Source organism: Microcaecilia unicolor, chromosome 4, assembly GCF_901765095.1.
Source record: "Microcaecilia unicolor chromosome 4, aMicUni1.1, whole genome shotgun sequence".
Classification (NCBI taxonomy): Eukaryota; Metazoa; Chordata; class Amphibia; order Gymnophiona; family Siphonopidae; genus Microcaecilia; species Microcaecilia unicolor.
The window spans coordinates 97,059,633-97,079,962 of record NC_044034.1 but is presented as its reverse complement, the minus strand read 5'-3'; the positions used below and the strand labels follow the sequence as shown (position 1 = coordinate 97,079,962).

At 42.6% G+C, this 20,330-nt stretch overlaps 1 protein-coding gene across 4 annotated transcripts in view; it reads right to left on the bottom strand.

The window, feature by feature from the left end:
- Positions 1–20,330, bottom strand: part of ERICH6B (glutamate rich 6B) — a 124,855-nt gene that overhangs the window by 25,531 nt on the left and 78,994 nt on the right. For all 4 annotated transcript variants that reach the window (XM_030200510.1, XM_030200509.1, XM_030200511.1 and 1 more), the window contains exons 10-11: positions 11,632–11,714; positions 8,016–8,171 (exon numbers count right to left, since the gene is read on the bottom strand). In XM_030200510.1, coding sequence (XP_030056370.1) covers positions 8,016–8,171; positions 11,632–11,714 — 239 coding nt within the window. The remainder of the gene's footprint in view (positions 1–8,015; positions 8,172–11,631; positions 11,715–20,330) is intronic.

Below are 20,330 nucleotides of genomic sequence, written 5' to 3'. Positions count from 1 at the left end.
AAAAACCACAGAAAGGTTCCATTCCCTTTCCCTATAGAAGACACCTGAAGGCTACTGAAATAGTATATGTTCAGGTACAGTAGGTATTTTTCTGTCCTCTTTGAGGGCTCAAAATTAAAAAAAAAAAAAAGAGTCAGAAACCGCTGAAGCAGGATTTGAACCTGGATCCCCCCCCCCAAAAGAGTCAGAAACAGCTGAAGCAGGATTTGAACCTGGATCCCCCCCCCCTCCCCGTTCTCAATTCACTGCTCTAACCATTAAGCTACCCCTCTGCTCTCTATGGACATCTATGTGGCCATTTTATAAGATTCCTATGCTGCCAGACATCCATGTCTCTTGTTTTTCCCCGTTCATAATTTGGATGTTTCAGTTTGTAAAATGGATGGTTCATGCTGGACATTTCCAGCACTTGGATGTCCATCTCACATGTATTTTAAAACAGGTTGTGTCCTGTTCTAAAATGCATGTGAGATGGACACCCATTCCAAAATGTCCCTCCACTTCTATATGTAAACTTGTTGTTTTTTTTATTTTAACAAAATGACTTATCCCTAGGAAAATAAAGTGGTACCTGCGATAGTAACCTTTGCTTAGGATTTATTGCTTACTGTACTATAAAATTTTATTCCCCTTTTTTCTCGATCTGTAACTATTATTGCAGCTCAGTCACTTAAAAATAACAAATGTCACTGGGTGATATGTCTTGCTCACAGGCAACAGAAGAAAGCATTGAAAAAAACAGAACACATTTAGAGAAAAATCCTTCAGAAAATAGAAACAAAAATCTAATTCCAGTAAACCTAAATGTACATCGAAGAAGAGTGATTAGCACAAAGAATATATATTTCCTTTGTGGCTTTCCAAAAGTAAGTTATTAGGGTATTCAGCGCAGAACGCAATGACTTTTCATCCAAAGGGGTGATATAGCAGCAGCATGACGTGAAAAACAGGAAAAAGAAAAATTGATCAGAGCCAAAGGTGTCAGGCACCCAGGGCAGTGGTGTTTTACAGTTTCCAGAAGACGAGGCTGTAATTCCTTACAAATCATAATACTCCGTGATGGATGGAGAAGCACCATCTCTGCAGGCAAAATCTGACACCGTGCTGGTCTTTCTGGAAGGGTAATGGTAAAGGCTGCTTATAATGATTTGTAAGAGCCCATTCTGGATTTAATGTGCTCATTGATTTTTTTTAATGCACTGAGAGGACTTGTTTATGCTGATCAAACATCCTTACCAGGTTTAGTATTTATACATCTTACTGAATTTTATTTTCCAGTTTTTAAAATTACATGGAAATAAAAAAGAAAAGCTTACCTGCTTTAGCTCTCATATCTCTTGCCAATTTTCTGATTCTTTGTTTGAAAAAGATTGAAAAGTTCCTTTTTTTTTTTTTAAAGAAGTGTAAGAAAATAGGAATTTATTTAAAAATGTTTCCATAATCCCTGAAGTTTCATGATGCACTGCATTGTTATACTATTTTGAAGTGTTGCACTATATAATTTTAATTTTTAATATTTTAGGGGCTGATTCATCGAAGTCTGTGGAATCAAATGATATGGGGGAGCAGGCAACTCTTCATAGCATGTCATCTTGTGAGTGAAGGTGATTTGGAAAAGTCTGCAGAAGCAGGGTCCTTGGTTTGACAATATTAAACTGTGAAGGTATTTAAAAAAGATTCTACAAGATCTGGACCCCTAATATTATAATTTCTGCTGATGGCAGGCATGACCTACATCTGATGGTTTGGAGACTGGAGACAAAGTTGGCCTTAGCAGGCAGGCAAGATAGGAACATGCAGAAGAAAGGCCAAGCAGAGAAGATTGTGACAATTAGGGTGGTATTTCAGTCTTTTCTCTTGTTGGTAAGTCCTTTGGCAAATAAATTATGAACAAGTAGGGAAAGCATGCACTGGCAGGGTTTTGGGAATGCTTTCAAATGCTATGTGTGGATTTTATTGTTGTGGCTCTGTTTGGGTTTGTACATCTGAAAACTACTACTACTACTTAACATTTATAGAGCGCTACTAGGGTTACGCAGCGCTGTACAGTTAAACAAAGGACAGTCCCTGCTCGAAGGAGCTTACAATCTAAAGGACAAAATGTCAAGTTGGGGCAGTTGAGATTTCTTGAATAGAGGAACATTTAGACATCCATATTGCATGGACTTCCAAACTCCAATTTTATGAAGTTGATATATGGACATCTAAAACTGCAGCATGTCCTTATGGCAAGAGGGCGTAGTCTGAAAATGTTTTGGGCAGGACAAGGGAGGCACCAAAATATGGACATCCAACTCCAATTTCAAAAGGGGAAGGGATGTCTAAGTCCAAAAAGATGGACATTGTTATTTAGACCTGATACTTGGCACATCCAGGTTACAGAAAGATTCTCTGAATGAGCAGCTGCCCACTAGAGGGATCACGGCAAGTCACCTCCTTAATATCCAACAGTGGTTGCTGTCCCCCTCCCTCTCCTGAATTTGAAACTGGCAAGGGATACCAGGCTCTGTGACAGCTTCAGGAAGGGAAGGGAAATGGTACTTGATATACCACCTTGCTGTGGTTTTTGCAACTACATTCAAAGCGGTTTACATAGTATATACAGGTACTTATTTGTAGGAACTATGAATGTTAATGGTACTAATTTTAAAACTATTTTAACTTCTTAATAGACCTTCATTTTTAAAAACTTTCTTTTTATTGCAAATTTCAAATTAACATACAAGGTATCAACTACTTGTGTAGAAATACAAGAAATATAAAAGTAAATAATATTACTCTTAATCACAAATACGGAATCATTTCAAAATTGAAATCAAACAAACTCTAGTCCATGACATTGCGGAAAGGAAATTAAGTAGAAACTCAGGGAAACCATAGGTAAAAAGAATTACCAATAACATAACAATAAAGGCTAGAAGACAGCCGTGATACTAAGAGGGGCATTTTCGATATGACGTCTAAGTCCAATTTGGATGTTTTGCACAAAACACCCACAATCCTAATAACAAAGAAGGTAATTTTCAAAAAGAAAAAACATCTATTTTTTTCTTCAAAATACTGTTTTGAACAAAGTTTTGTGATTTGGATGTTTTGTTTTTTGGCCCATTTTCAGAAGAAAAAAAAACAACGAATAGGTGCAAAACGTAGAGATTCATGCCATTGGGATGTAGGAGGAGCCAGCATTTTTAATAGCCTGGTCTCCCAGACATCACTGGAGAACAATGGGACACCCTAGAGGGCACTTCTGTGCACTTCATAAAAATGCTCCCAGGTACACATCTCACTTTTGCTCCCTTATCTTACCCCTGAGCCCTCCAAAACCCACCCAAAATCCACTGTCCCCCACTACAATAACCCTTATGGATGAAGGGGGCACCTATATGTGGGTACAGTGTAGTTTTGTTGACTTTGGGAGGGGTCACAGTTTTCACCACAAGTGTGACAGGTAGAGAAGGGACCTGGGTCCCTCACTGTACTGCACTGAGCACTACACTACTCCAGGGACCTAATAGACCTGACTTGAACATCTGCAGCTGTCATAGAGGCTGGTAAGTCATATATTTATTCACATTTTTGGAGGGTGGGAGGGGGTGTATTTGGGGTCCAAGAGAATTTGTCAACTGGATGTAGTAGTCCTGTTTGACAAGTGAAAGAGCAGACTGGAAGGAGGTCATCAAGAATTTGAAATGTATGAAGTCAGCATGGGCATGGGATTTCAGCCGAAGCCATTCGGCAGAGCGGGCACAGGAACGTAGGTAGCAGATTCTACAGGTCGGCCAAGGCTGGGGTTTGGTACACCTTACAAAATGAGGAAGGGGAGGAGCGAGAGTGTCCAGAGCAGAGAAGAGAGTAGTATTATAGGAAGAGACAGCCTCATTGACAGACTTGGATAACATAGTGGTTGAGAAGAGATTTGAAACACTGAAGGGCAGGGTAGAAGGGTCAATAGCCTGAAGATTCCTAAATGTACTGGTTGAGACTGGACAGGATTGGGGTGGAGGGTGTTTAAGTATGAAAGCTATCAGATGATGGTCAGAGCGGGGCACAGCTGAGGTGCAGAAACTGGAGACTAAGTGGTTGGAGAAGAAGATAAGATCAAGACAGTGGCCATTCTGGTGAGTGGGGGTAGTGGAGCACTGTTGAAGATTGAAAGAGGATGTTAAAGTGAGAAACCGAGAAGCATGAGTTAGAGGGATCATTAGCATGAATGTTAAAATCCAAGAATGAGGAATAGAGATGAAGGTTCAAGAAAGAAAGGAAGGAAGGGACTTTTCCAGGGGTCGATAAATGGCTGCTACTTGGAGAGGCAGAGGAGTGACTAGATGAATGGAGTGGACTTCGAAGGAAGAAAAGCAATGAGACTGAGGTGGAAGAAGAGGTTGAAATGCACAGGAGGGTGAAAATAGTAGCCCGACACCACTTACATGGCCAACCAGGTGAGGAGTACGGGAGAAAAGGTAGCCTCCATGACACAGTGCCATGGCTGAAGCAGAGTCTTCAGGGTAAAGCCAAGTCTTGGTTATGGCAATCAGATGGAGAGTACGAGAGATAAAGAGGTCATGGATGCAGGAAAGTTTGTTGCAGACCGCGCAGACATTCCACAGAGCACATGAGAAAGGCAGAGAAAAAGGGGGGGGGGGGGGGAGGAGAGGAACAGAAATTAAATCCCCACCTATACTCTCTCTTCCCCAATTCATTCCCACCTTTTTTCACCTACAGGTATAAGTGCCAGCATTGTGCTGGTGGGAGTACTTTTACCTGCACTAGGGCAGGGGACAGCAATTTTTCACTGGTCTTTTCTTGCAAGTAAACAGCTTTTTACTGGCAGAAAGAAAATTGCCCATTTTATTTATTTAAAAATTATTATAACACACAATTCCAAAATTCTCAACGGTTTACAAGACATACATACATAAAATCAAAATACAATTCTTCACACTGACATAACATTACTGAACTAACTAAAGTAAAATAAAATAACAAAAAAACAATCAACAAAAATCTTTTACAACTTCAGTCCTATCTCTCAATCTGATCTCTTCCACCTTCTCAGATCATCTTCAGCCCTTATATTTTCTGGATATGAGGTATGAAACCCTGATTTCCCTCCTTTTACAAAGCCATGTGGTAATGCCGACACAGCCCATTCACTTTGAATGGGCTGTGTCGGCATTACCGCACCGGCAGTCGCTAGCGCAGCTTTGTAAAAAAAGGAGGGGGGGAGGTGTTTGTTTTTAGCCTTTCCCCCCAATCTTTTCTAAAGATTTTAGAAAGAGTTTAAAACATGGCTATTTGGCCAGTATTTTATAGGCCTTAAATGAATAAGTTAGTGAATGAGGATGGGTTAGTATAGTTAGAGGCTTGAATAGTATAACTTTTTTTTAAATAACTTGTAGCTAGATGAGTTATGTGACTTTTTACAACTGTTGGTTGATTTTTATTTAGATTATTTTAATTTGCCTTGATATATATGTACAAGAGTTTACTAAGCATTACATGTGGGAAGATTGGATAGAAGTCGTGACTTGCCATTCTGTGCAATCTTTCTGTAATTGCTATATGATTTATACAGAATATTGTGATCCGCTTTGAGCTTGTTTGGTTAAGGTGGAAAATAAATCTTGAATTTTAAATGAAAAATTTCTTCTTCAGTACTCTGTTACTCCTTCCTCTCAGGTAACATTCCCAGGAAATTCGGGGAGGGGGGGGGGGGGTTCATCAGCCGGAGTGCACCCTGTCTGAGGTGTACCATAGCAGTAACTATCTTTTCTCCGTTCATAAGGTCCAAGCATACCACCTGTAGGTTCAGTTCAGACATGCCAAACTCCTGATGAATGGGAATACAAACCTGGATCTCCTACCCGGCAGCATGCAGTGGCCTGAGCCATAGGAACTGTGTGAGGGGGGATCTGATTCCTAACAATCTTTGTTTCCCAGTGACCTTAAATTTTCAAACACCACTTAACAACATAAATGTGACTCTGCTCCCACAGCATGATATAGGGGCCCTATTACTAAACTGAGTTAAGCACTAACGTGTGCTTAACGTGGGTAAAAGGCCCATCGAAAGCATGTTAAAACATTTTGTAGTAGTTTTCTTTTTTGGAACACTAATATTTTTTGAAAGGGGGCATTGGATGGGTGCGGAATGGGCAGGGCTTGCTGCACGCCAATCTGGAACTACCGCAGGAGCCCAGCGGTAGTTCCCACCCCCAGCGAGCGCTATTTCTGGAGCTACAGAAATATTTTCTATTTTTGTAGCACCAATGCTTACCCGGCGGTAATCTCTGTCCGGTTACCACCGGGATAGTGCAAGAGCCCTTAATACCACCTCAGTGGGTGGCGGTAAGTGCTCCTCCCTGAAATGGCCGCGTGGTAAAAGGTTCACTTACCGCATAGCCATTTCTTGTTGAGAAAAGAGACAGCCTTTTGCCCACTGTGGTAAAAGGGGGCATCAGCGCGTGCAAAAAACATGTGCGCATGCTAGCGCAGACCCCCTTTCAATGCAGCTTAGTAAAAGGAAACCTTAACACGGGAACTCTTAGTGCTGCTGCATTTTTTTTTTTTGCAAGTCCTGTGCACTAATAGAAAAATTAGCATGGGACCTGCAAAAAAATAAAAAGAGATTTAAAAAAATCCTCAGTGTACTGCTGTGGTAAATCTGGGCTTAGTGCGCAGTTAAGTCCCACATTAGCACACACTAACTCCTGGATTTTATATATGGCGCACAAAATTGGGCGCTGATATTTGGGCACCGATGCAAGATGTGTGCCCAACTAAACTGGCATGAGCCAATCAGTGCCAATAACTGGGTGCTAATTGCAACTAACTGGCACCAATTTGAATTTGCACACACATCTTGCTATGCGCTATTCTATAACAATGTGCACCCAAATCCCATAGCCCACAACACAAAAGGGGGTGTGGCCATGAGGAGTGCTTGGGCGGGTCAGAGGCATTCCTAAAGTTTTGCACAGTGTTATAAAATACCAGGGATATGCGGCCAAATTGGGCATTGGGAATTACACCTGGCTTCAGCAGGCATAACGGCGCTCGATGCATTCTATAATGGCTGATCATCTTTGACTTTTTCATTATAGAATAGCACTGAGCACCGATTTTTGAGTGCCATTTACTGAGGGGGTCTTTTACTGAAGCTTAGCTTAAGTTATCTGCAGCAGGGTCCACTTTATTCCTATGGGCCCTGCTGCAGATAACTCGAGCTAAGCTTTAGTAAAAGACCACCGGAATCAAGCCCTAAGCCCAGATTTTGCCATGGCTTAGTAAGAAGGCTCCATAGAAAATTTGTTCTTGGAAGTAATCTTGAGGTTGTGTACAGAAGCTTCACAGTTTAAACATTTGAAGACCTCTTTATTTGCTGATGTAATTTTAGATTGGAACAGTGGTACATGGAGTAGTTGCAACAGCATCCTGTGTTATTAGAAGAGAGTGTATGAGGTTTTTTTTTTTTTTTTTTGGGGGGGGGGCGTTATTTGTAATTTGATGTTTACTTGTAATAGGTTTTTAATGTATATTTTGTTTGTATTTTGTAAACTGCTTAGATTTAAGCGGTACAGAAGTTTGAAACTAAATAAATAAAAATAAATCTTGTATCCTTCCTGTACGTGTCTCTACAAATGAAACTTCCTACCTACAGGCAAGGCTTTCTAAAGTTGCCAAGGGAAACTGAGTAGGTGAAGGTGAGGAGGGGCAATGAATGCTGATCTCCAACCTGTGCAGGCTGAGGATCAATATCCATTACTCTACTACATGGATTTAGTAATGAGTCTTGTGAATTTTGCTTTTCTCTTGCACATTTCAATAGCAATTTCTAAAAGTCGATTTGAAAACCCTGACAGAAGCAGGCAATGTGAGAAGGAAGAAAAAAAAAATCATGGGCCTGTGTCTTATGAAGCACTGAAATCAGCATGCAGATGATGTGGTAGCAAATATATATGTTTCATTGCACTTGAGTGGTTACAATAGGTAATTTTAAACCCAATCCACCTTACCACAGTAGCTTATTTTGCTGGTAGCATGTTGCGTGGCCATCGCTCTTAAAGACTGCTCGAACTGGCTGTTCCATCGCTTGATCCTCCAATATTATGTAGGCGATATGATTTGGACTGTCACGTATGATCATGATTGCAACTCTCCCTGATGGATAACTTGTGAACAGTTAAGGAAAAAACCTGCTTATTTAGTTAACAAATAAATAGGGACTCTCTCCACCTTATTCCACAAGGAAAATAAATGTGACCCGCTGAGCAAAAAGGTACCAAAAGTGGGGGATGCGACTTATTTACACCATAGGCTAGAGGGATATCAGTTGCATAACTCTGCAAAATTTCAGCCTCAGGTATGGGTTATTTATGTCTTTAAAAAAATGAGAACCGTTTATCATTAAAATTACGTTTTTTGGAAAAACGCATTTGAAAAATAGCAAACTGCAAACTTTTATATCTCTGTAATCCAAAGTTATGAAAAAAAATTCCATTTTCCCTTTCTACTGATCCTATAGTACACACAATTTTCAAAACTGAAAGCTGCACAGATTTACCCCTCCAAACTTTATAGCCTTTGGGGCCTGTTTACTAGGCTGCGCTGTAGGCGCGCTAACTTTTTAGCACGCGCTAATGCTAGAGACACCCATATATTCCTATGGGTGTCTTTAGCGTTAGCGTGCCTACAGCGCAGCTTAGTAAACAGGGCTCTATCTCTGTTATTTGTAACCTCACTTTTGGTACTTTTTCACTTAGCAGGTCACAGATACACAAATTGCTTTGAAAGGCAATTCTATAACCAAGCCTGACAATTGGCCTACTTTCCTTTATAGAGAACTAGCATAACAGGTAATATATTGTGTGGTATTTAGGCACTATGGCTTGTGTGAATGCGGACACCTAAAAGCTGAAGATACGCACCACTTTAGAGTAATCTGTAAGGCAGTGGCATAACTAAGGGTGGGCCTGGGTGAACATAGGCCCTCCCTGTCTGGTTCCCCCAAAACAGTTCAGAGGCTGCTGCCACACTTATCTCTCTCTGTCTCTTCCATTCCCAAATCTGGCATTTGCCAACCCCCCTCCCACCTGCAGCCTAGCAATTCCCCCTCCCCAGTGTACTTCATCGCCTTCGTGGGCTTCAGGTGCTACATTTGTCCGCTCCCAGCCCTGTAGGCTTCCCTCTGCCGTGTCTTGCCAGGGAGGAAACAGGAAGTGACATCACCCATCTTAACTGTCGGATCACCCAAAATGAGAGGACTGGATACGCCACTGCTATAAAGTATAAGTGTAAATGTGAGTCCTGCCCAGGCTCTGCCCATTTTATAGAATTGCCCCTTTAGAGTTTATCTCAACCATTCAAACAGATTCATGAGCTCTCTCCATTACAACAGGGAAATCTAGACTATCGGCGTCGAACTCCTAGGGGCTAGACATGCAGTGGTTGTATCCTGCCTGCATTTCCAGCTGTTCTGAAGAAAGTGGCAGCAGATAAGGGTGTTGCAGTGGTGCTCCAGAGGACACCCTGTTCTTCTTTGAATCTTCAACCCCCTCCCACCAACCAGGCTGGCATAAAGTATGGGCATCTGCATAGGGCCCTGTGCTAAACTGAATCAGCTTTGCAACTGGCAGCTGGCCAAAAGTTAAAGCTTCTTTTTCCTTTCCATCTCTATCTCCCTCTCTGTCTCTTTCTCTTCCTTCCCCTCCCCCTTGGTAACTGTGCTCCTCAGCACTGATGCTCTATATACCTCCCACCACAATATTGGCCACTGTTACATCTCACCCTTTGGATTTGTGCCTTTCAGAAGGAGTCCTGAGGAGGGGAGGGTGCCCACCAAACATGTCTGCACAAGGTCCCACAACTTCTAAGGTCAGCCCTGCTCCTAGCTCTTGGCTTGGCAGTTCAATGTGCCACCTGATGTAGCCCTCAGCCTATGAGGTTTGCCCACCTGTTCTCTAATGATATTCTGCTGTCATGTCCCCTACCTCAACACAAGCAGCGTCCTCAGGCTGCACGGGGTCCCGTGGACACGCACACTTGACTTGCACTGCCCTGAGCCATGTGTGTGTAGTTCTTCTCTGGGTTTGTTCAGAGAGCGGTGGTTGCAGGCTCCTTAATTGCTTTGCTTCCATGCACCTGGGTTTGCTCTCCCTCTGCCTGGCTTCCCTTGCTTCTCTCCTATTGGTCTTCCGGTTCCTCCTTCCCCTGCTCTTGTCCTGTGGTTGTGCTCCTTCTCCCTGCTGGTTCCTGCTGATGTCAGACGCCAGCACTTTATCAGCTGAGCTCTTCCTGGGCTCCATGCTTCGGCTTCTACTTTGGTAGGTGTTACTTGCTCAGTAGTTTGCTTCTTATCTGCTTGTCTCTTGTTGCTGACTTTGCTTGTACCTGGATTACTCTCTTGCCTGCTGCATGCCTATTGACTTTGCCTGTACCTGGATTACTCTCTTGACCTGCTGCCTGCCTACTGACTTTGCCTGTACCTGGATTACCCTCTTGACCTGCTGCCTGCCTACTGACTTTACCTGTGCCTAGATTACTCTCTTGCCTGTTGTTTGCCTATTGACATTGCCTGTACCTGGATTACTCCGCTGCCTGCTGTTTGCCTGACATTGCCTGTACCTGAACTACTCCCCTGCCTGCTGCCTGCCTATTGACTTTACCTGTGCCTGAATTACTCTCTTGCCTGTTTTTGCCTATTGACTTTGCCTGTACCTGGATTACTCCCCTGCCTGCTGCTTGCCTGTTGACATTGCCTGTTCCTGGATTACTCCCCTGCCTGCCTATTGACTTTGCCTGAACCTGGATCACTCTCTTGCCTGCTGCCTGCCTGGCGGATACGTTCACCACCCCACTTCCAGCTCCGTCTCGTAAGTCCTGCAGGCCGCCCACACCTAGGGGCTCAACCTCTGGGGAACAGCGGCCAGCGCAGGTGAAACCCGGGGTTGTCCGGCCGCCAAGCAGAACCTGGTCCGAATACCGGGTTCAGCAGTGCTGTACTTGGTACAAGAACTCACATAAGTCTGACAACTGCTTAACAGCGGAACAGTAAAAATGTAGCGAGATCAACATGACACTCCCAAGACATGGTGTCTTGGGAGTGTCATGTTGATCTCGCTACTCTTTTGCTGTTCCTCTATTTTTATCCATGTAGCGGATCTAGTTTCTCCACTTTTTGTTGTTTGTTTTTGTATACTGCTTAACAGCAACAGCACACGGTGTATAAATTTATTGGCCTTGAGCACTAAATTGAGTTGGATTAATAGCATTTAGGGGTGCTGCATAGGTGAAGCACTCAGCAATGGTGGGGGGAGAGGGGAGATGGATGTACACAGGCAACACAATATTCTTCTCATGGAAAAATGTTGAGCGGCATGGACAGATGCCTTGGGGAAGATTTCTCATTCATCTTTTTGGACAGTAATTCTGGCATTAGATTAGTTACGGTTTAAAACTAACCCACTAGGAGAGGTGTGAAATAGAAATTTTGAAAATAAAAACAGGGGAAGGTTTATTAAAAGCAGAACCCCCCCTTTTTTATTTCTATTCCTTCCATGCACAGAACAGTTGACAAGTTCATTAATAACAAGATGATTCTCCAGAATGCACATTACACCTTTGAATGGATACTGAACCTGACCTGTCCCATCTGGAAAAAAGATAAAGAAAATCTTCCCACTGGGGTAGAACTTGCGGACAGCCTCATTGGGTTTCTGTGAAAATAGAAAGAAACTTTAGGAAGAGTTAGACATTCCAGTAATAATTGGTAGAACCAGGAGTGTAGCCAGACCTCGGCAGAAGGGGGGTCCAAAGCCCAAGGTGGGAGAGCACATTTTAGCCCGCCTCCCCCCACTGCCGACCCCCCTGCCACCGACCCTCCCCCACCACTTCTGGACCCCCCCCACTTAAAGGAATGTGTAGGACGTGCTGGATGTCAGGACTCAGCACAGATCAGCGAAGTGAGCGAATGCGCCAGAGACCAGTGCTGAAGAAGACTAAGGCTGGTGGGGGTTGGGGACCCCCACCAGCAAAGGTACCTTACGACAGCAGGGGGGGGGGGTTGAAAGTGGAGGGGGGCCCAGACTAAATTTGTGGGGGCCCATGTCCCCACCTAGCTATGCCTGTGGGTAGAACTCCTGTGAGAAGTAGCAAGCGCAGAGCTCGTGATTTTATTGGTCCTTGTATGAGCATCCACCCAGAATGGTTGAGGACCAATGAGGAGGCAAGTGAAAAATTGATTTGGATAAGGAATGTTAATCTGCAAACAGTTGAGAGTCCAGGGCCGCCAAGGGGTGGGGGCGGGGGCAAAATTGTCCGGGCCCTGCATGGGCAAGCTTCTTCCTGCCTGTTTCCAGGTCTGTCCTCTCCTGTTCCTGCATGCCGCCCAAGACTTGGATGATTACATTAATGCAATATCACATTAATGCAATCATCCAGGTCCTGACTCCCGGCACACAGGAGCAGAAGAGGACAGAGAACAGCGCAGCGGTGACTCAAAGACAGAAAGGTATGGGGGGTGGGAGGCGGCGGCAGCAGCCCGGGGGAGGGGTGCATGCGGCAGTCCAGTCCTGCCCAGGCCCGGCTGTGTCTCTCGGCAGCCCTGGAGAGGTCCTCTTGGATTGTGGATAGGCACAGAGGGGCAAGCTGGATGAATTAACTGGTCTTTCCCTGCCATCATCTACAGTACTTTGTTACAATTTTATCCATTTTAACTTCACATGATCACATTCAACTACCCTGACTGCAGCACCAGTTCAACCCTGCAGTTAGAGCACAGCACAGAAGCGGCAGTTCTATCCAGTATTTGCTTCAGTGCAAAGCTTGCTCCTGATTTATGAATTAAAATCTCCCAGGATTTTTGGTGGCGAAAAACTCAGGGATATCTTTCCCTATGTGCTCATTTGGAGGGGAGGGGCTTGTATTGCTGCAGAGTATGAAGGCACCTTACAGTCCAGGTATAGGCAACCACAGCCTTCGAGGGCCACAACCCAGATGGGTATTCAAGATTTCCACAATTAGTATGCATGAGATTGATTTGTATGTACTGCTTCCATTGTATGCAAATCGATTTCTTGTGGAAATCTTGAAAACCCGACTGGGTTGTGTTGCCCATCCCTGTTATAGTCAGTTATCAGAAGGAAACCAGCTAAGAAATTCTACAGTAGGGTGCCTGGTAGTCGTAGAAGCCTATTCCATAAAAGAAAATAGTATTCTTTATAGAATACTAGCATAACCAGGTATATATGTGTGTAGCATTTAGGTGCAAGTAGATATGCCAGCCATAGAGCTGGTCTAAAAGCTCCCACTTGTTAAATGCTTAAGTGGGAATCACACCCATGTTCTGCCCTGTGTATGCCTCTCTTGCAAATATGCGCCATCCAAGTTAAGCATGTACTATCAGTCTTAGATGGAATATTGACACGTATGCATATAAATGCCAATATTCTAAACATTTATGCACATACCACAGTAATGTGGAAAGGCATTTTCGAAAGGACATCCAAGTAAGAATAGAGGCATCCATGTCAGAATGTCCCAAAGTCCATCTCACATGTATTTTTGAACAGGAAATATGTCAAGATTTCCTGTTCGAAAACACATGAAATGGACTTCCATGTGCTGGAGACGTCCAGCATGAACAGCTATTTTACAAAATGAAATGCCCAAATTATGACAAGGAGGGAAAACAAGGGATATGGATGTCTGTATGGCAGCATTTGTAGAAAATGGCCACACAGATATTCGTGCAGAACAGAGGAGCAGCCCAGGTTCAAATCCTGTTCTAACTCTTTGGGGTCCTTCCAGGTTGGGGGGGGGGGGGGGGGAAGGAAGGGGTATTAGGGAGATCAAGCAAAACATGTTGCTGATGGCTGCTGTTATTTTGTAATTGCTAACTTGCAGACTACGGACTTTCTTAGAATAGCAACGGTAAAATTATTATATATGTACTTTGCCATCAATAAAAAAAGATTTAAATATAACTCTTTGGGGTCCTTTTACTAAGGTATGCTGAAAACTGGGCTGCGCTAGTGTAGATGCGTGTTTTGGGCACACGCAGAATTATTTTTCAGCGCACCTGTAAAAAATGCCTTTTAAAAACTTTTTGCTGAAAATGGACGTGCGGCAAAATGAAAATTGCTGCGTGTACATTTTGGGTCTGAGACCTTACTGCTAGCCTCATGCGGTAACCGGGTGGTAATGGTCTATGCGCGTAAAATGCTGAATACTGCTCAATTACCAGACGCACACCAGAAAAGAAAAAAGCGTCAAAAATTAAATTACCACAAAGGCCACGCGGTAGCTGGGCGGTAAATCAAAATTGATGCACGATGGGTGCATGTAGGCGCCTACGCGGCTTAGTAAAAGGGCCCCTTTGGTTTTTTTGTAATTGTGAGCCCTCCGGGAACAGAAAAATACCTGAATGTACAGCACTTCAATAGCTTCATGCTTGCATGTGGCTTACATATTTATGTACAGTTGGTATTTTTCTGTTCCTGGAGGACACACAATTAAAAAACAAAATAGAAAAAAAAGTTAAAGTGGGATTTGAACCTAGATCCATTGGTTTACAGTCCACTGTATAAACCACTAGGCTACTTCTCAGATCTGTATGCTGCTCTGTTCAGAATGCCTATAATACCTGAAGTTTGTCACAGAGCCTGGTATTCCTTTCCAGTTTCACTTTGAGGGGAGAGGGAGGGGGACAGTAACCACTGGGTGTTTAAGGAGGCATCATGCTTCAATACCTCCAGTGGCCAGTTGCTCGATCAGAGCACCTTTTTGTACCTTAGATGCAGTGTTGCACAAAGTGCTAGGTCAAAGTAGTTAAATAAGAGTAAAAATAAATGTATATTTTAATACTAAAGTAAAAGTACAATGAAGAACACATTACAAAATTTACTTCAGTAAAAATTAAAAAGTTATTGCATAATATAACACTTTTAGAGTAAAAAAATAAAAATACTACAACTACAATGAATGCAACCATTGTTAACATTTTTATCCCAACAACTTTATTGCTCTACAATTCAATCCACTTCACATGAAAATGACCGTCACTCATAGGAGTGTGCTTCTGAGTCATTAATCCAGCACAGCTACAAATGTGTTCAACAATTGTGCTAGCAGGAAGTGGATTGTTCAGTTTGATAAAAAGTTCCTTCACATCAGGCCAGGATGCTAATGGGTCTGCAGGGATTGAGAGAATCTCTGCCTGAAACTCTTGATTTCCTTTATCATCATCATTGTCATTATCAACTGTATTAGAAGTAGGGCATCTAATTTATCACTTGTATCTTCATCTTTATCATTGTCTTACTGTCCAATTACAGGAAAGGCTTTCACAAAGTTGGAATCATTGTCTGTTATTGTTCTAACAGTTTTTCATTTGATGGCAAACTGAATATCTTATAAGAACATAAGTGTCCATCAAGCTCAGTATCCTGTTTCCAACAGTGGCCAATCCAGGTCACAAGTACCTGGCAAGATCCCAAAACAGTGCAATACATTTTATGCTACTTATTTTAGAAATAAGCAGTGGATTTCTCCAAGTCCATCTTAATAATGGCTTATGGACTTCTCTTTTAGGAAGATATCCAAAGCTTTTTTAAACCCCGCTAAGTTAACTGCTTTTACCACATTCTCTGACAATGAGTTATAGAGTTTAATTACAAGTTGAGTGAAGAAATATTTTCTCCAATTTGTTTTAAATTTATTACTTTGTAGCTTCATTGCATGCCCCCTAGTCCTAGTATTTTTGGAAAGAGTAAAAAATCGATTCACGTCTACCTGTTCCGCTCCACTCATTATTTTATAGACCTCTATCATATCTCCCCTCAGCCGTCTTTTCTCCAAGCTGAAGAGCCCTAGCCACTTCAGTCTTTCCTCATAGGGAACTGTCCTATCCCCCTTATCATTTTTGTCACCCTTCTCCGTACCTTTTCTAATTTCACTATATCTTTTTTGAGATGCGGTGACCAGAATTGCACACAGTACTCAAGGTGCGGTTGGAGCAATACAAAGGCATTATAACATCCTCATTTTTGTTTTCCATTCCTTTCCTAATAATACTTAACATTCTATTTGCTTTCTTTGCCGCTGTTGCACACTGAGGAGAGGGTTTCAATGTATCGTCAACGATGACACTTAGATCCTTTGCCTGGTCGGTGGTCTTCAAGAACTGATGCAAGAATGTCAAATGTATGCAAACCCTTCAGTCTTGAAGTCAGGCATGCAGACTTCCTCTCTAAAGACCCTATCCAGTGAATAGTGATCCCAATTAGATGACCAACACTCTGTTGTGGTAGAGACATATGTCTGTTCAACAAGAATTGCAACCAGATTCAGTCTCATCTCCGTTTCAAAGTGATCAAACTCATTACTATTCCATTCAGCTGGAAATCAATTCAACAAACACAGACACCTCCACTTTTCTCATAGGCTATATTCCCTGAACAGCAAAATTTAAGATGAGATGATCCACTGTTTGCATGACGAGAATTGCAATAGCAAAATCCTGTTCCAGATTTTGCTGTTTCATTTGGTTTACTGAGGAATCATTAAGGTCTCTCTTTCACTTTTACTTTTTACTTTTAACTGCAAGCATCAGAGGCAACTTGGTAAAAGTAGTAAAAATTGGTAAAATTATTACTTCAGTAAAAGTAACAAATGTTTTCTGTACTTCTTTACAAGGAAAAGTGACAAACCTTAACTTTAACAAGATGGCGCCAATGTAAGACCTACCTGAAGGAGCTCTGACCCTTCGAAATGGCATCTGGCCAAAAGAATGAAATGAGGCCTGTGCCATGACTATAAACAGAGCTCCGGGCGCACAAGACTACCGATGAAACCCGGTTGAGCCCGACGGTAGACCGGTGATCTCCACAGAGCAGAGAGAGGCAAGTGAACCTCTCTCCACGAGGTACGCAAAGGGCACTCTGCGAGCCAGCTCTACCCGCCTGACCGAGACTTGAAGATGAGCAGCAAAAGCAGCAAAAGTGACCTGGTCGTACCAAGATCCCGGAAAGAGCCGCGAACCAGTCCCTAACCCTCACCCACTCAGGCACCAAGGGTCAAGGGAACCGCGGGATCCGACGACCAAAGGGGCATCCGTGCTGAGGAAGGACCAGGCGATGGGGGCATAGGCGCCGGAGCAGTGTGACAAATTAGTGCCAGATCGCGCCGCTGACCACCCCTCCAACAGAGCCCATCTCCTGCCTTGCCGCCACCCACTGAGCCCGACCCCAGCATCGCCGATGGCCTCTGCCTGCGCTGCCAACCACCTCTCCACCAGAGACCACCTCCGGCGCCGCTGCTACCCGCTGCACCCAACCCCAGCATCGCCAACCAGGTAAAGTGCATGGGGAGACAGCCGACAGGGGTGCGAGTGGAATGCCGCAGAAGTGCGAGTGGAACGCCACATGATCGGTGCAGTGAGACGGCCGACAGGGGTGCAAGTGGAACACCGCATGATCGGTGCAGTGAGACGGTGAGAGACGGACGCGAGAAGCGGTTGAGAGGAAACAGCGTCGGAGACGGTCAGCGAGGCGGAAGGGTGCATGTTTGATTCTTCAAGAACGGCAGCAATGGACTCTTGAGATAGCTCCAACAAAACAAAGCACCCTTGTTGAGTTAGCAGCAAACTCATCTGGATGAATATATTTTGTTGAGACAGAATTAAGACAAACTACACATCTTTGGGACTCTCCCCTGAACATGCCAACACTCGGATTGTATAAAGATCCTAGAAAATGACATCTTGTTTGGGACCGATGATCACTGCATACCGTAAGTGGCGCCAGCCATCAAAACAAAGAACCGCATGTCCTGTAACTAAACTTTAATTATGGAAAATGAACAGAGCAGATCGTAATTTATTGTTAAGAACCAATTAAAAAAATAAATATATACACATAAATAGCCCGACACAGGCCGTGTTTCGCCCAACAGGGCTTCAGGGGCTACAAAAGAGATAATAAAATAATGTAAATAAAATAGACATATATATTGCTTGTCATATACATCTGATTTAAAATAATATTATCAAACAATCACATATAAACATGTATGTGTACATATGCAGAGATTTCAACATAAAATATGAAATAACATTAATATAAAATCCATGAGAGATAAAATATATTGTAATATAACACCATAGCTTTTTGTTTGGGATATTGGTGTTATATTACAATATATTTTATCTCTCATGGATTTTATATTAATGTTATTTCATATTTTATGTTATCAATAGACATCAAGCAAAATAAAACATGGAAAAGAAAATAAGATGATACCTTTTTTATTGGACATAACTTAATACATTTCTTGATTAGCTAGTAGGGCCCCCACCCCGGTGGGACAGCACTTCACAGAACCAGGACACTGTACCAGTGATTTCACAGTGAGAATACTGAAAGGTAACTTTAAAACCATACAAGAACGTAAGACCTTTGAAGTCAGAATGATTGAATATTTTAACACCCAACAGAAAGGACTTAACAAGGATCTGGGGTTCCTAGCCCATTATAAACCATAAAGCTGTATGTCTCTGTTGATCACCCCACCCCACCCCTCACCTATCCACACCCATCCTGTTAGAATATCAATGATATGCTTTGATGTCCCCATGCATACCTCCGACCTACCCCCATCCTCCCACCCTGTCAGACTGTCATAGTAATGCTTGAATGTTTTCACTTATATACACTGTCAGCTAGCACATTTGCTTATTTCCGATCTGACAAAGAAGGGCAACCTTCGAAAGCTAATCAAGAAATGTATTAAGTTATGTCCAATAAAAAAGGTATCATCTTATTTTCTTTTCCATGTTTTATTTTGTTTGATTTCTATTGATAACCTTAAGAGTGGACTAACATGGCTACCACACTCCTATATTTTATGTTGAAATCTCTGCATATGTACACATACATGTTTATATGTGATTGCTTGATAATATTATTTTAAATCAGATGTATATGACAAACAATATATATGTCTATTTTATTTACATTATTTTATTATCTCTTTTGTAGCCCCTGAAGCAGCCCTGTTGGGCGAAACATGGCCTGTGCCGGGCTGTTTGTGTATATATATATATATTTTTTTTTAAATTGGTTCTTAACAATAAATTACGTTTGTCTTTTAACGATCTGCTCTGTTCATTTTCCATCTTGGAGTTTGCAGACCGTCTGCCTTTGTGCTTTCTTGGACTAAACTTTAATTATCCCGAGATTGCTAGATCCTAATAAACCACGCCCCTGTGACATAACGCTACCTTCACAAGACGGAGACCTTGCAACTCTTAAGGTGGACAAGATTGCTACATAAATACGAGGGTCCGGGAGAATAACCTCCAACGCTGAACACAGCAACAATCTTCTTCTAAATACTACTGAAATGATACTATAATGAACACCACCATACTGTTCCTTACAATCTACTCCTTATCCATGATCCACCTAACAATTACCACCCCTATTGCAGAAATCAATAATATACCCAGCCTAATCAATAACCGAATACTGACCAAACACATCACATCACACCAAAACGACAAACCAAAACAAAAGAAAAGAACCAACAAGTGTACAACCTCAACAAAATGATAAGAAAGATCACAAAAAACCCACACAAACCAAGGAACGACAACTAACAAAAGTCCACATAACATCAAACATAGATGACCCATACCAAAAAAGTCAAGTAGGCTATGTCAACGCCAGATCCGTAGTAAACAAAACAATAATAACAGACTGGATCATGTCAGAAAAGCTTGACCTACTCTTCATCACTGAAACCTGGATCCATGACCAGAAGGACCCTATCATCTTAAACCTATGTCCCCCAGGATACAAAATCACCCAATGGACAAGAAAAGATAAAAGAGGAGCGGGCATAGCACTCATATACCGATCTCACCTCACTATTGAAACCACTGCGGAATCTATAACAACCCAACTCAAAATAGCCTCAATCAGAATCTACCATAAAACCCTACTCGACCACCTAAACTGTGTCCTATTCTACAGACCACCATGTAACTGAAGCGAAAGCCAGGCGGACTTCATGGACTTCGTTTCAAATACATGTGTATCTAACTCCAATACACTAATATTAGGAGACATTAACCTTCACCTTGAAGACCCAAACTCTACCAACTCACGAGATTGCAAGGACTTCCTTCATCTATGCGACATTACATGGCCAAACATGCAAACAACCCACATGAAGGGCCACACACTCGACCTCATCTCATACAAATTATCCACTGACCAGAACCTAACCATAATACAAACTAGTTGGACAGAAACACCATGGACTGACCATTA